This window comes from Argiope bruennichi, chromosome 4, assembly GCF_947563725.1.
Source record: "Argiope bruennichi chromosome 4, qqArgBrue1.1, whole genome shotgun sequence".
Taxonomy (NCBI): Eukaryota; Metazoa; Arthropoda; class Arachnida; order Araneae; family Araneidae; genus Argiope; species Argiope bruennichi.
In genome coordinates, this window is record NC_079154.1 from 130,782,042 (window position 1) to 130,797,867 (window position 15,826).

General features: G+C 31.3%; 1 protein-coding gene across 1 annotated transcript in view; it reads right to left on the bottom strand.

Annotated features, from left to right (window-relative positions):
* Positions 1-15,826, bottom strand: part of LOC129967019 (hemicentin-1-like) — a 500,464-nt gene that overhangs the window by 275,425 nt on the left and 209,213 nt on the right. The window contains exon 2 of the mRNA XM_056081650.1: positions 481-807. Within this exon, the coding sequence (XP_055937625.1) occupies positions 481-807 (327 nt within the window). The remainder of the gene's footprint in view (positions 1-480; positions 808-15,826) is intronic.

Below are 15,826 nucleotides of genomic sequence, written 5' to 3' on the forward strand. Positions count from 1 at the left end.
CTCCCATCGATGGCGTACTTCTTTCAGGGAAGGGCTGTACCCTGGCCGATGATTGCCCTTATAACCCAAACACAGTTCTCGCCAGTGTTGTTATTGCGGCGGTCCGGTCATTCAAGTTTTTCCGTGTACATTCGGGAGGGTCGGAGTAATCAGTCGATGATTTCCATATAGACTCATGAACACTATTTCGGATCTTTCACAATTCTAAGCACAGAAGTCCGTAATAGTAAAAAGCAACGGAAATGAGATGATATTTCGGAGATTCGCGGTGTGATAAATGGGACACATAGCGGTAAAAATAGGGCCGTGGAAGTTTTTTGCCATTTTTTTTTAACTGGAACATAAAATTGAACAGGAAACATTACCAAAAATGCATCGATCGCGTTCATCTTGCACAAACTGTTGCTTTTTGAACAACTCAGAACATGAATTATTTTGTTGAAGTTGTGAACAGAATGAAAGAACAGATAAGGTACTCACTGAGGGTGTAGAGCTTGGTGAAGGTGAGGGAAGGGCACTTTCCGTGAATATAGGTGACGTCGCACTTGTAGGTCCCCTCGTCCGAGACGCTGAGGGAGCGCAGGTGCAGCTCGGCGTTGGAATTATTGTGCAGGACGAAATGAGCGCGGCCCGCGAATGCATTCATGGGCTTCGAATGCGTGTCGCTGTACAGATAGACACGACGCCATTCCTCGCCGATATGCTTGGTCCACGTAATCACATAGATGCGGCCGCAGTTGTGAGAGTCCACCTCACAAGGCAGAACCACTGACTCGCCTATCTTGCCGGAAACAGTGTGCTCTCGACCTGAAACAGAAATGACATGCATAAAAAACCCATTCAACTTTGAACAAAAAAATATCTCAAATTTCTTTGAAAATAAGTAATAATTTCATTGTAATATCTTAACACGTAGACAACAGTCGAAATCTATATATAGGCTTTTAAAATGGGTTTAGTTTTAGTTGTATTAAATTCTCGTTTTAAAGCAATGCTTCGGCTATTTTGAAGTTGACCATTTAGTCAGATGACGAGGACAACATCTGATCTGGCACCTCTTCCCCCTTTTAAATTGGGATTTTTTTAGAAAAATAGTAAATGGAATAAAAGATGTCATCTATTTCAAAAACTTGCATTTTGCACAATTTAATTTTTTCCTATTTACAAGAAATTTACACTTAACTGACCATCTTTAGCGGTGTCTCAGACCGCTAAAGATGGACTTCCAGTCACCCTTATTCTATTTTTAGCTCAATCGAATGGATTGATCATGTAGTTTCTTGTTTCGAGACATTCACTACACGAGCACTCCTTCAACCGGTTTTAGCGAATGTTTTAAATAATTCAGCTATTTCTTTGTTCGACGTCTGTGAGACCGCACCTCCTTTTTAGTGTTCCAATATTATACAAGGCTTAGCAGATGGCTCTAAAACATTGTCCTCGAAATATCATCTACTCTTTTGATCCCCGTTATAAAGCAAAGCTCCAAAGACTTTTAAATGAAACAGAAAGGGATTTAGGGATGAAGATAATTGTGTAGAAGAGTTTGTCGATAAAAGTTCGCATGATATATATGTTCAATTATAATTAACTTTTCTACTGACATTGTATTTTGAAATTTTTTAAAAATATATTAATATATCAAGAGAGCCGGCATCCTGGCATAGGGGTAGCGCGTCTTCTCTGTGATCTGAGCCCGCCGGGTTCGAGTCCTGGTTCGGGCATGGTTGTTCTTCTTCTATGTTCTTTCTGTGAGATGTGTGAATGTGTCCCCCTGTAAAAAGAGGTTGTGTAAGCGAATCTGACGCATGAAGTAGCTAAGTCGCACTCTTGGCTCTAGTTGGCGCTACTGAAAAATGTTCCCTCGGTTTAAATTGTTGATAGATAACTGTCAGCGGGCTTAAGTCACAGCAACACACATATCAAGAAAAATATCTACAGAATTTACAGGCTGTTTTTTTCTTTTACTAGTACTTAACTTGTATGTTTAAAATGCTGTCGAAAACCGTGCTACGAATGTTCACAACTTTCTGCGTAGAAATGATGCCGATGAAAGAGAAAAGTTTTACTCATTATCATAATTTTTTTATACAATTGTTGAATTTTTAAATTTATTGTTTTCTATTTACCTTTTAAAATAAATATGATATAAAAAGTAAGAAGAACATGCCTTTTCCAAAATATTATTTGTTGTAACACGTAATTTAAGAAGAAAACGTGTATGTCCAAGCGAAATTACTTTTTTCAATGATAATGTGTTTTGAAAAATGTAACATATTAAATTAAAAATTAAACATATTTATATCTGACGACAAATAGCTGTAGGATATGTAGGCTGATTTTCATATTAATTCAAAATTAGAAAATTTAATTTGAGTGTAAAGATATATATATATATATATATATATATATATATATATATATATATATATATATATATATATACCTTTAGAAAACTATCTATAGGATAATAGAAACTGCTTTTAGATAAAATCCTTGGAGATAATGAAACTCTGAATAGATTTTTAAAGCAAGATAGCGTTACAGGTCTGCACTGAGTTGATTAAGATTTATAAAAAAATGAATGGTTTAACAGATGATATATAAAAATCATCAATTCAGGTGAGTTATTGCCATAAACAAATTGAACTCTAGCAGTAATAATAGCTACAGCTGTCATGTAAAGAAAGAGTAGAATACACGCCAAATATATATATTTTTTAAATAGAAATTAATTAAAAAAATAGTTACGACATGCAACAATTTTTATCTAAGCAAAGGAAATTTCTGTTTGTATTTTATAGAAAAATAATTCACTTGTTTTAATTTTTGTATATTTTTAAAGTAGTGCGCTTCATTTTCCAAGAAAATAATGAAGAGGTTAAATATTATACAGTGTGATGATTTAATTACGTATCTTAACAATAATCAGAGATGAAATTGGGCTTCTCCTCCTCTAAGTTAACTTTCCGATGATTTAAGCCACAGTTAAAATAATTTCCTGACTCAGTTTTTAAAATCTTTTACCAGATTCAGTTTATAATACGAATCTGTTTCCAGCATTCTTTTTAATAAATACAGCAAAAATTTCGCAAATAATTTTTTGTTCAATTTTAATTTTTGTAAAATACTCAAAACAAATGTTTCAAAATGGGAATAGATATAATAACGCATATAATAATAGATAGATAGATAAATATAGCAAAACGAATTAATATTCGTTTGAATATATTAATTAATAAACATAATTCTTCTAAAATAAAGATTAAATACATTATATCCGCTCTTTAACTATTGACAATTCATTTAAATATCTTATTGATTGATTTTAAATACTGGCTGTAGTGTGGTTCAAAATGATTCCGATGACTTTTATAATATTTCACGATATCACTAACCTTAAATTCAAAAAAACATTTGTAAAAAGAAATTATAGTTCAAAATGTGTCAAAAAAGCAAACGCCAAGTGTATTATAATACTGCCACACGTATCTTCAACTGAAAGAAATGTCTCTGAAACGAAGTTCTTCATTTCAGTATCTTTACAGATTACTCAATTACGTGAATTTAATAAATATTGCTACAGGATTACCATTCATTACCAAATTCCAAAGGGTTGCATATCTGTGAGAATCTAATATTTAAGATGCGTTAATAGGATGTTGTATCAATATTTATAAAATAATATGTGTTTTATTTATTCGATTATTTTATTTACTGCTGTTATATATAAGATTTAAAAATTCCATGCTTTTTGTTGTAAACAAATAACTGGTTTAACCTAAATTTCCATGTATTTCTATGTGATTTTTTTAAAAATGTCACTATATTCTAAACTCAAGTCTAAAATTCCTAAAAAGAATTTCATTGTTAAGACATCCTTTTTCTTTCCTTCAATTAACTAAACTTTATTGAATAAATAACACGTTTCAGAACGTCGTACTGATATTCAATTTCTTCTGTATGTATTAATGTATTTCAGAATTAATTTTTCCCTCAAGAATTATCTCTTAGAACGAAGGTTTTTACATACACTCCTGTAATCAATACATTTTCTACAATTCTTGTGTTCTTGTTAGAATCTGTAAAACTTTCAGTTCTTTTCGGTTCTCAATTGTTTTTTCCTACAAAATAGTTCAACAAGCAACAATCCTTTTTTTGAGTTCGAATACATCCATAATCTGTTTTACTATTCCCCTTTTTTTTGTTTAGAAAATACATATATTTATTTGCTCGCCTACGGTAATCAGAATAAACATATTTGGACTGTAAAAAAAAATCAATTTTATGAATGCTTTGTCATCTATGTACATTTGTTATGACACAGTCCGTAGCCACAGCATTTAGAAGACTCCAATTTCAGGGAGTTTATCAGCACTTAACTTATTTACAAACTGAGTGGGCCTTAAAAATTTCATATTCATTATCATTGTTTAATTCATATTTTATTTTGTTTCGTTCCATTAGTTCAACTATTTCAAATTTACCTGTAGCTGTAATTGTATAAACGTTAACGATTCACCATCCTTCATTCCATTCATAAACGTTCATTTAAAGCTAAGAAATTTATCAAGACTATAATTTGGTGATGTCGAAATGGACCTTTTCCTTTCATTTTTAAACTTTGTCGTCTCCATCATGGCATAAAATCTTATCCCTTTCATTTTTTTTTCGAATTAGCATTTAATAAAACTAATAATGTCTTGTGCAGTACAACAGAAGGAAAATATTCACAAAACTGGAATTTATCTGAAACATAATTAAAACCATTACACCATCTATTAATCATGATAATAAACAACAACTGACAGGCAGAGATGGATTGTTTGCATTAGCACTCTCAGTTTTAGGTAGAGAAAAATTGCGGCGTTGTCTGCTTTAACTTAGATAAAGCAAGCTTGTATTTTATCTAATTATTTTTTATTTAATAATTTATGGAATATTTTTACGCAATTACTTATTTAGAAATTAGACTAGAAGTCTCTTTATTTAATTTACTTGCATGAATTTTTCAGCTTTGCTGCTGTAGCTATCTAGTTGCCTATTCTGAAAATTGTCCCTGATTGTGTTTCTATGTATATTGCAGATCCGCTCCGTTAACCAGTTAACTACTTCGACCTCTTCGGAAAATGCATATCTAATTGTATCACAAAAATGTAGCGATGACGAGTATACTTGTCAAACACAGAGTATGTGCAATATGAAATTATGTTGTAATGAAATGATTTTTATTTTTTTTTATTTCAATAATCACATTTATTTATTTGTTTAAACTAACATACATTTTTTGCATTAAATTAAAATAAACATTAAGCATTAAAATAGACATTAAAAAATTGGATGACTAATACCATTTAAGAAAAACAATTCATATTATATACGGGTTTTTTCTATAATAATTATTAATAACATTTTATTTGTTCCTTTGATTTCTATTTGGCAACAAAATATTTTAAACAACTTAAAATTTACGAATATTTTTGAGTTTTTAGTAAGATTGTAATTCAAATTGCATATTGTCACTACTTACTACCCCTGACGAATAAAGTAAGCAATGATCATGAATTAAGTGAAATTTGTAATGAGGTGGCGAAATGAAGCGTAAATCACTCATTTGCATAAACAACATTTTTTTTACATTGTGGTTTCGGTAGGCGTGACATATTGGGTGGCTCTGAAAAGTCATGCAATCGATATGAGCGAGAAAGAATATTACAAGATGAGAGCATGGGTTGAAAGAATCAACAAGTGGATAATTAACTACTATGACGAGCACGAATAACTTGCTTACTTTTTAAATACGTATCTCTTATATCACATGGACAATAGAATAGAATAGTTCAATATGAAAATGCTTGTGCTTCTCAGCTGTAACGACTGGAAAACTGTACTTGTGTTTCAAACAATTTTCGAGGGGAACAAAAATTAGAACATAGATCTAGACAGTGGGTGCGAAAAAATTTCTTCAAACACTGCTTCCATTCAGTACATGAAACTTCTACATTCTCTGTATGATAAAAGTTTTTTTTAAAGCATTTTTCAAAAGCTTATTCTGTAAAATGATGTATATTTCAATTTAATTAATTTTTTAAGCATCAATTATCACAGGCATTTATATGTAATGGCGGTTTATGCCTTATATTCGAGTCGTTACCTTTTCTATTAACCTCTCTCCTATCTTCCTAAAAAGTACTCAACTCAGAAATAAGAAGATAGTTTTTTTCCTCTTACTTGCAAAAGCGAAATTGTCAAAACCCATAACAATCAACCATTAAAAGACAATTCTTATTTTATATCAGGATTTTAGAAGAGATATATTCTCTTCATATTTTTGGAAAATGCTTTGAGCAATACGGCGCAACAAAATAAAGCTATATTTGATAAAATTTAAATACTTCGCTCCAAAAAAAAGCATATAATTTAAATACAAAAATCCAAGAAATAAACTCAAAATTACGATGTATTATTATACGAACTTTCCCCTATTTTATGACATTGTAATAACTGATACCTAATTCAAAAGCACTGTAACTGCCACAAGCCCATTAAATTATATATATATATCTGATATGCAAATATTCAGATCCAAATTACCCTCTAGAAGATAGTTTCTCTTACAAAAAGCGATTCAATGTCTCTAATCATTAAAAGGAAAAATAATGTCTGTCTTCCGTGACAATTTACGGGAAAAATTTTACATTCAATTTGCATGGGGATTAAAACGGTGGTGCTACCGCCTGCGTAATCGGTCGTTGAAAACTAATTCATAAATGTAAATCTTACCGGATAAGCATAAATTTACGCCCTATAATTGACTGAGGAGCTGCCTATCGGTATGCTCGACCCTTATCAGATGAAGTGCATGCATTAAATGGATTATTAAGGGGCGGTGAGCGATAACCGTAACGAATAGCTCTTGGAGAACATTATTCAAAGGAAGATTCCTCCATTCGGCCCATTTCGCTAGGGAGGGCTCCCCTTTTACGAGCACACCGAAGGGGTTACAAACAATTGATAGTCGAGTGGAAAGTCTCCTCATAATCATCGGCAGGAGAGACTTGCGGTGATTCCGTGATCAGTTTCCGCTGATGTGGGAAGAAATATTGAAGTTCATCCTGCTAAGCTGTAGAAATGAATCTCGCGACCCCCATTTCCCAGAAGGACTCTCAAATCACGCGTTTTCCCAAAGACAGAAGTCATTTCCTGCAGAAATAAAGAAAAGGAAGCAGGCAGGAAGAAATACTTAAAGCACATCGATCCTTTATTGGAAATGAATAACTTTTAGAAGTTATAAAACGTTTCATCAGACTGAAAATAAGGGTCGAGCAAACGATGGGTTGGATTATGGGATTTAATGTCGCAAGAGCCCTATCTGACAATACTGCACCAGACACATGGTTAAAAAAAGTATTCTTTTTTAACTTTATTTAAAATTCTGTAAGAGGTAGAAACTGATAAAATTGCAAAGCAGTGTCTATTAAAATTGTAAGCAAGGTAAGTCATATCACTGACTCTCCGAACCACCCAAAGGCACACCGATGAAATTACTGAATGTTCGGACAGCCGCTACAGCAACATTGGCGGGAACTGTGGTTGAGTCCTAAGGACCATCACTGGACGGGAAGTACATCCCGTCATCAACGGGAGGATCCAGACACCACCTTTTCGTGTATCTTCCAGAGTGGAGAGAACCAGCCTCCATGGCGGAAGCTTCACATCCTCATTTCGAGGTGCCCCCTAGGGGGGTTTTGTAATGAAGGTAAAAATAACAAAGTGAAATGTAAAATTAAATGGTAAAAAGCAGTAACTTTTAAAAATTTTAAATGGTTTTCGGAGTGATGCTTCCACACAAGCATTCGCATGTCTAGTGATGACGAATTAAAAAAACGTAGGCGATGAAGACTAAAATCAGGACGGAAAACTGTTAATATCATTTGGCATTTCGAGCAACAATGAACTCGGTTTCCGAATAAAAGATGTTTAGGCATTAAGTGAATGTGACCAGTGCTTACTCAATTTGACACTGAGCTTAGGCATTGGAAGACAAAGCAAAAATGTAATTACGGCATTAAAATGCATTTTTTTACCTGATAACAATTCGTTACTTCTTCAAACCGTAATTCTGCTCTTCTATTCAACACTTTTATTTATAGCTCATTTTATAAAGAGGTGCTCTTCGATCTACGACTTCTTTCGGAAGAGGAATTTGTCAAGAGTCGTAGATATGTATTCTTAAGTAACTTTTCTTTGTGTTTGTAAAATGAATAATGTAAGTGTTTATTATAGATACGCTATCTAAAAACAACAAAGAAAAAAAAGATACAGCAAAGATTTATTATAACGTTCGAGTGTATCTTTTGAAATGCAAATAGCAGATTCACAGAGTCCTGTTTATGTCTCGAATTTCAAATGACTAAGAGCTCATCGAAAAGAGCAACATAAAATAAAAAACTGAAATTCACGCTTTCGTAACACTCTGTGGTAACACGAAATTCTTCACTAGTGTGTCTCTCACGTACACACGCTCGTACTAATTACACTCGTGTAATAATTTACTGGTATATTTCTTGAACTAATGTACTCGTATTAATTGAGTACATTATTACAATAATAAACTCGTATTATAATGTAACTGTGATTCATGCATTTTATTACTTTATCAATTATATTTGATTGATAAATACTTCAACCTACAATGTATACTTAAATTCATTTCATCGTTTTTAACTAAAAATGTTTAAATATTAATTTTTGATAATTAAGTTGTGTTTTTTTTAAGACATCCCATAGAATAATTATTTCAGCAATTTATGTATAATAATTATTCCTACATTTATATATAAAATATCCATTTCTATAATCTTACCTTGATTTAAATTTCTATCCGAAGTAGTAAAAGTATGATGAATCATTCTATTAATTATATATATATATATAAATATATATATATATATATATATATATAAGTCTTGACTCTATAATGTCTGTATAATGTCTTGTACAAAGAAATAATTTCTCTCGCAATATAAAAATTTATACTTTTTTCAATATTGTAAGGGACTTCAATATTCATTTTTAATTTCATTAAAATTCGAGTTTCATTTCTTTTAGACATCTTGATTAAAGAAAATAAAAGTAATTTTTTTTTAAGAATTTAGTATCTAGAAAATACTAAAATTTATTTCTTTTTAAATTATAATTTAATCATATTTAAAAGCACACAATACGACCAACAAATTTGAAAGTACAAACAATATGTCACTAAATTTGACACTTGACTTTATATAATTAAGACCTAAGTCTCATTCCAATGATTTTACTTTTATATTAAAAGCAAATAAAAAAAAAGATAATTCGTTTTTGTGCAGATTTAAATTTTCATTAAATTCATATTCTTCAGTCTTATCAAATCACAAAAACTCATATTTAAAGAGTTTTGCATTAATAATTAGTTCAATAACTGAGAAAATCATATTCTAGGTGAGACATCTAGTCGCAAAAGTCGACTGGACAATAATAAACTCATATAATCATGACACTTTGATGCTAAATAATGGAACAACATAGTGAAACTCTACCCTTATAATATACAATCATATATGAAATATAAAATCGACCAATCTACCTCTTTCAATATATCCAATCTGATACCTATCCTGATATATCCAATCTACTCCTGTTAAATATACAATCTACTAATCTACCTCTTTCGATGTATCGAATCTGATCCCTACCTTGATATATCCAATCCAATTTACCTATATAAAGTACGCAAGAAGAAAAATAAACTGATGCAGACAGCAACAGCACTCTGATAAAAGATAGGGGCCGCATTGACCTAATGGTAAGTTCTCGGCTTAGAAACCAAAGGATTTCAGGTTTGAGACACGATTCCACCAAACAACAGTCGTGTAAGCGGGTTTGGGGCATGTTAAATCAGTCGGGGCCAAACGCTCACCCGCTGATGTGGTGTGGGAGAGGGGGAGGCCAGCTCAGGTGCCGTCTTTGTCATCTGACCGCGGTTCAGAATTACGTGGTCCGTCGCAAAATCACCATAGTGTTGCTTTAAAATGGGACGTTAATATACCTAAACTAAACTAAAAAGTGATAAAAGAAAACCAACTCCAAAAATTTTCGAGTAATTTCGAATACAGCAGGTTAGTAAATAAATCTTTTTTTGCATTTTTTTTGTTTTTTTTTTGTTTCCATTATTTCGTTTCTGTTAAATTGCATGTTAACATGTTATGTTCATGTGATATTTATTAAGGGAGAATAATACTTAGCGAGAAATTTCGCGACTTTAACTCCCAACCTTATTCGGACTCATATCTAGAAATACTTTACATTCGCATCGTGAATTTTCTCGTTTCAGAATAACCAATGCCATAAATTCTCTGATGAAAGTGCAGATCTCCGAGTGCCGAGGGCGCTCGATTCGGAGCATACAATTAGAGGCCGCGAATGGGATTTTAAGAGGGGCATTCGATTCGAATCCTCAGTTTGCTAATTCTGCTGTATTCCAATATCATAATCTTTCCACCTTCCTTCTCTCAGCGGCCCCTCTGAATTAGGGTTTAATTTTCCGGCCGACGCTTCCGAGGTTGCATCAAATTTTGCATAACATTGCCAAAATGCGATCGGGAGGACAGATCTCATACATATGAACAATGTCCTCGAAGCCAGAATCAATTTGTGATGCGCGCTATCTGAATTCACTGTGTGAATTCAATCCTCCACCAAACATTGTGTTTTATTTCCATATTTTAGGGCTTTTCATTGCACGAAAGGCTATTCCAACACACGGCAATAAAGTACAAATTACAGTTAGTACTCAAATTTGAATGTCGTTTAAAACTGTACAAGTATAACCATTCTTAGTAGTTCAGCAATTTATTATCTAGGCCCAATTAAGATATAATACACAGGTTTATTCAAATTTCTAATGAAAAATAAATGCGTAACTTTTATTATTCTAAATACACACGTTTGTATACTTCTTGTAGATAGTTAAGTAATAGTTTATTTATGCAACGCTATAGAAGAAAAACAATAAAAATAAATTTAATTAGTAGCACAAAATAAATCCGGTATCTCAATATTACCGTCTTGTATTTTTGAAGTTATTTTCAACCCTTTTATGCCTTAATAAAACACATTCTGATTCATGAATGAAAATTGTAGTACACATTTGAGTTTTTCACGAAGATTTTTAAACTTAGATCCTTCTGAGGTCGCATCAACTATTTTTATGACAAAAATATGTTTTTCTGCCCTTGTTTACACCAATGAATCGCTAAATAAATGCAGACAGAAGCATCAGCAGACGTATGATCCATAAAGAGTAAGACAATTCAGCGCCTATGCATTAACATAAATTTTATGATTTGCAAGAGAAAAATTATTCATGAAGTTTTCATATAAATTTGTTTGATGGTTCTCTTACATAGCGTATTTCACCTCTCCGGCTATTTCAACATATAGAACTCGCGAATCTAGGGAACCGAATGTCTTCATATTGCTGAATCTTCATTACTGTATTCCCCAAAAATAATCGTCTAAGCCGCGGTTACCTCCAATATAATAATTTGCTCATTCTTTCCTGAGCAAAACTGATAAATTCTACTTGATATCTTGGGAAGAATTTGTGGTGATTCATGCTGCTTTGGAGGACTCTTTATTTCATGCAAGATGGTGTTGCTGCGGAATTTGATTTGTCGAGCGAATATTTCAATGATTGTGCAATTGCCGTATTTTGGCATGCATACAGGAAGTGACATGACATGGCCTTTTGTTGGCCAGATTGACATCATGCCAAGTTTTTTTTTTTTTTTTTTTTTTTTGTGGGCACCTGAAAGACATTGTATATAACGAAACCACATAACCAGTGACGGAAGTACAATAATGTATATACACTGCATGTGCGAGAATTCCAAATGACATGTTTGCACGGATGTCTGGCAATTTTTGGTTCAGACTGCGTCACGTTGTTGCTGCAAATCTTGGTTACAAAAGTATCGTTTTTTTTTTATTTTTTGCAACACTTTCATACTGTTTTTTTCCCTATTTGGAAGCGCCATTTTTCAGTGGCAATTTGAAATAAATATTCAATTTGATGAGATAAATCTCAAGGATTTTCCAAGATAAAACAACAAACAATACATTTCCGTCAGTCATTTTTGAGACACCCGGTAGAGGAAGGCTGTTGATTTATAAATACTGCTAATCTGAATTCGAAAATGCTAAAAAAAAAACCTAAACGGTCGTACGAAATATTTTATGAAATTTAAACTATTTCTTGATATTATAGCTTAACTCAAATGGCCAATAATAAACAAATGAGGATTATGATATGTAAATAAAAATTTCACATTTCTCAAGATGACCAAGCTTCATAAATAAAGAACTACTTTCTTAAACGCATGGAATAATTATTCAGATTTTAAAAAAAAACTTATCAAATTTATTTATTTGTGATGCGGATAAGAAGAAAGATATTTTCAATAAGATCTATATTGATTGTTGAAATATTATCTTACCAGAACTGATTTCTGAAACATAAATTGCTTTCAAGAATGTTTCTCGTTCCATGATGAATCAAACAACATGACAGCGCCTTGAATTAGTTAAGAAACTTCCTTTTTTATTTTTAACATACCGTCCGGGCTTCAATAATTGGTTCTTTGTAACCAATTATTTCCCGGTTCTTTGTAATTGAAAAATAAGCATTAAATTTTTTTAAGAAAGTCTCATTTAAAAATAAGTCTTGACTTAATCTCCTTTTCAATTCGTTAATTACAAAAAGAGCCCGATAACCCAACTTTTCAGAAAAACTGCTGGGTGAGATTAAAATGTAATCTGCTTTAAAAGAAAGATAAACTTTACATTTAGTATGGAAATCCGTATTTTATTGAAGAAACGTGTTTATCGAAGGAAATGGGTAAGAAAGTGCGAATTATTTATTCGTTAAAAATATAATTGGTTTCACATAATTATACGGAAAACTATTTTTAGCTATGAATCTCCAGAAGTGTCAAAGCAGTTGTCAAGTTTTCAAATATTTGTTATATTGATGGGTAATATTCTCAAATCTAATGCAATTTCTATCTTGCCAATAAATACAATTGTAAACGTCTTTTAGAGATAAACTTCTCGAAAATGTATAATTTAATTCTAAGCCAAGTAGCAAACCAAATTTTCATCGAATTCAAAATTATGTACCTTTTATTAATTAAAATTTTCATATTTAACATTCTTGAATTAGTAGATACCATTTCTTATTCTTAATTGAAATTCTTTTTGACAAATTCTAGCACATTATTTTGTTTTCAAAAAATGCAAATATTTAAGCATAATTTTAAATGCAATTATTGACTAAACTCAATAATTCAAATATTGGTAAATTCTGCGGATATACTTGAATTCAATATTTTTAGAAAATAACAACTCATACCCGTAATACATCCCTTTTGAATCTGAAACCTCGACAAAGCATCTGATGAAAAATAAAATTTTACACGTGGTTATAGCAAAAATTAATAACGTATCTATTGTGTGTATTGATACTCTATAGGCCAAGCCTTTGATCTAGCTTGACATAAATGCAAGCTTGTAGTGTGAGCAGATGGATCTCAGAGAGAATTTTTTCGGATTTTAATTAATAATTAAATTGATTGAAAATGAATCGAAATGTTGGTGTTTCCAGAACGAAACTTCCGAAAATATTACACAGCACAAAAAGGATATTTATATCATCTTAATATTCAGAAATCTTGTTAATTATATTAATTTTTGAGGTTTATTTTATAGGTTTTTATATCTTTTATTAAGCTTTGAAAAATAACTTAAATCTCTTTTATACAATATCTTACGCTCTTCAAGTAAAACTTAAATCCTTTTCATTCTTGCTATTAATAATTCATCTGGAGTTTTTTTTTTTTGTTGATGATTGCGATATGAAGATCCAGCTTGTTTTTTCGTACTGAGTGGGTTTCAGTATAAGACAAGAAATGAGAAAAAAAATCGTAAAATTTTAATTTTATTTGTGATGCTTTAACTTAAAAATTGAACTATGATGAATATTTTTTAAAAAGTATCTAGTTTTAAACACGGCTTCTCTTTTTTGGGGATATAACTGGATGTATAAATAGGAAATGGATGAAGAAATAGGAAATTTGGAAAATACATAACAAAATGGAAAAACATCGTGAGGCTTCAAAAAAGAGTGAAAATTACAGATCTAAAATAATTTGAATTTAAAAGTAATATTTATTGAAAAGCCATTAAAACCAGGTTGAGTAAAATATTTAAGTGCGATTTTCAGCAATTATTAATCACGGGAGATCAGTTGGTTACCAAAGATGGCTAGTAAAAAAGAATTATGCTGTCGAAGGTAAAATATATTCTGTTAAATATTTTCTCAGTATTCCTGAAATTTTTTTACAGTTTCTTTGATATGGCATTATAAACTTTTGTTTATATTACCGACGCATTACTTCTGGCAAGCAACTAATTCGCAGGTAATACTGATTCAGTTTAATTTCAACGAAAATTTTTATGCACAATTTAAGATCATCTCAACAAAACAATTCTAAGCATAAAATTGTTACAGACATTAAAACCGTGATATTTTAAAAAACCTTACAACTATTATGTTTATTACAAAACATAAAAATTTCTAATGATCACAACATGACGATCACAAAATCGTAATTATTGGTTTATCTACCTTGTAATTGCATATTGTCTTTCACAGTACTATTACTTCGTTTTTGTTTTCTTCATGTAAATGCGTAGATGACAATCACAATGTTTCTTCCTTAATTTTTCTCTACAGAATTCTACTCATAAATTGATTTCTCAAATTATATGATGAATTTTTTCATGAAACAAGGAAATCAGTTGAGTTTTATTATAAAAAATTATCCATAAAATAGTGTTTCAAAACTTTAAGAGATACATAAATATGCGTTTTTAAAGATTTTTTTTTTTTTTGGAATTTTAGAACATAGTAAAATAATTTAATATATCATAATTGTTTTCCAAACTTACTTACGGGAAAACGTCAAAATCTCGATTCATTGTTTATTAATTAAAATATTTAAAAAGTTGCTTCGAAATACACATTCCCTGCTTCTATAGTATAATTTTACTAAATTCCATCACTCAAGATCAAGTATATGTCCTAAAGAGCAGCACCATGCACATGTATTTTTTTTATATAAACAGAAATACGTTTCCGCAAATTGATTATTGTAAAACGAAATCATTTCAAACGATATCGTCATTCACAAACTTATTTTCCCATCCATAGCTTAAGAAATATTTATACAAGGATTATCCACGAGCTCTTTCTTAGAAATTTATAATTTCACATGCAGTTCATTAGCAGAAAAAAGCCCATTATCATCGGGTCATAAATAATCTCACTCCCTGCATTAGTCAATAACACTGCCCTCCTGCACACGGGTCCGAGATCTGGAAGCATGGGGAAAAGGTAATAAAAGCATTCACTGCCATTACAGTAGATTCCCGTCATAAAACCAGAATTTCTAATGAAATATCGTCTACAAAAATTGCATTGGTCGTCATCTTCACTTCGGGTCGTTTAGAGTTCAGATCAATCGCAAAGTTCTATTTACAGTTGAGTATTTTAATACGACTTTCTTCTTGAGAATGAACTACAGCAAAAACTTTTGCGAACGACTTGAATCGTAATTGATATTGATGGGTATAAATTCCAAAGGCTAACACGAATTTTGGTGAACTCCTGAATAAGAAGCTTATAGTGATATTCCGCACTTGTATTTGGACAATTTTTAGAATCCAT